The sequence below is a fragment of the Parus major genome, unplaced genomic scaffold, assembly GCF_001522545.3.
Source record: "Parus major isolate Abel unplaced genomic scaffold, Parus_major1.1 Scaffold582, whole genome shotgun sequence".
NCBI lineage: Eukaryota > Metazoa > Chordata > Aves > Passeriformes > Paridae > Parus > Parus major.
In genome coordinates this window covers 5,739-6,978 of record NW_015379470.1, presented here as the reverse complement: position 1 = coordinate 6,978, position 1,240 = coordinate 5,739, and the positions used below count along the sequence as shown (strand labels likewise).

Here is a 1,240-nt window from a genome sequence, read left to right as displayed (position 1 = left end):
AGAATTTAGGGTGGGTTTGGGGGATTTAGGGTGGATTGGAGGAGTCAGGGGTGAGTTTTAGAGAGATTTTCAGGGATAGGGGGAAAAATCAGTTGGGATTTTGGAATCACCCACTCACAGCAACAACAGTTTTCCCTGTCTGGGCTGCCTGGGGATCAGGACAGGGATTTGGGGACGTTTTTGGGTGGGATTTGGGGGTTTTTGGGGGTCACAAACCCATAGCAATGGCCGTTTTCCCCGTCCCGGGCTGCCCGGCGATCAGGACGGCGCGTCCGGCGATTTTCCCTTCCTTGATCATCTCCAGGATGACACCGGCGGCGCGGCGGGCGGACAACTGCCCCACCATGCCCTGGGACACCTGGGGGGCCACGGGGGGCGGTGAACCCCCAAATTCCGGGGGTGCAGACCCCCCCCAGAAGGTTCAAACCTCCCCAGTCCTCGTACCTGTCGTGGCTCCAGGGCATCATCCAGGCCCAGCCCGCGGATGTGGGAGTGGGCGCCTGGGAAAAGGAATTTGGGGGGGTTAAAAGGGTCCCTCCCATTTTGGGGACCCCCTCAACTCCTCCCCCAAAAGTTGGGAGTGATCCCCCAAATTTCTGACTCCTTCTGACCCCGTTTTCCCAATTTTAGGATATCCCCACACAAACTGGAGAGCATCCAAACCTCCCCAAAAGTGGGACTGAACCTCCAAAATGGGGTGGGGGGGTTCCCCAAAAAGGGGAGACCCCCCCAAAGTGAGGGGTCGTGTCTCACCGATCCGCTCGATCCGGGTGACATCCCGAACCTCCGGAACTTTGGGGGTCTGGGAGGGAATGGGGGGGTTTGGGGTCACAAACTCCTGAGCTCAGCACCCCCCGATCCTCAGGGACACCCCGGTTCTTCTGGGCCCTTCCAGACCCCCTCATTCCCACCCAGCCACGTTCAAACCCCTCACGCGTCCCCAAACCCCTCAGAGACCCCCCAAACTCTCTCCTGAGGGGTCAGGACCTGCCCTAATTCCCTTCAGAACCCGCTTAGACCCCGCAAATCCTCCTCACACCGACCCTTGTCCCCTCAGAAGCCTTCAGGATCCTCTAATCCTGCCCACGATCCCAACAATCCCCTCAGATTCCCCCAAATCTTCCTCAGGGACTTTCCCAAACCGCTCAACTCTCTCCGGGACCCCTCTCCAGACCTCCCAGCCCCTCAGGACACCCCGCAGCCCCTCAGTGCCCTCAGAGACCCCTCAGAGACCCCTCAG

At 59.8% G+C, this 1,240-nt stretch overlaps 1 protein-coding gene across 2 annotated transcripts in view; it reads right to left on the bottom strand.

Annotated features, from left to right (window-relative positions):
* The window catches only part of RUVBL2 (RuvB like AAA ATPase 2), a 10,421-nt gene extending 9,223 nt beyond the window's left edge, over positions 1–1,198 (bottom strand). The window contains exons 1-3 of one of the 2 annotated variants that reach the window (XR_004495726.1): positions 754–1,198; positions 445–500; positions 217–358 (exon numbers count right to left, since the gene is read on the bottom strand). Coding sequence is in view for 1 of the 2 variants with exons in the window: in XM_015616654.3 (XP_015472140.1) it covers positions 217–346 (130 nt within the window). In the remaining variant the exon portion in view is untranslated. The remainder of the gene's footprint in view (positions 1–216; positions 359–444; positions 501–753) is intronic. The other variant, XM_015616654.3, reaches the window with a different exon arrangement.
* Positions 1,199–1,240: the final 42 nt, after the last annotated feature.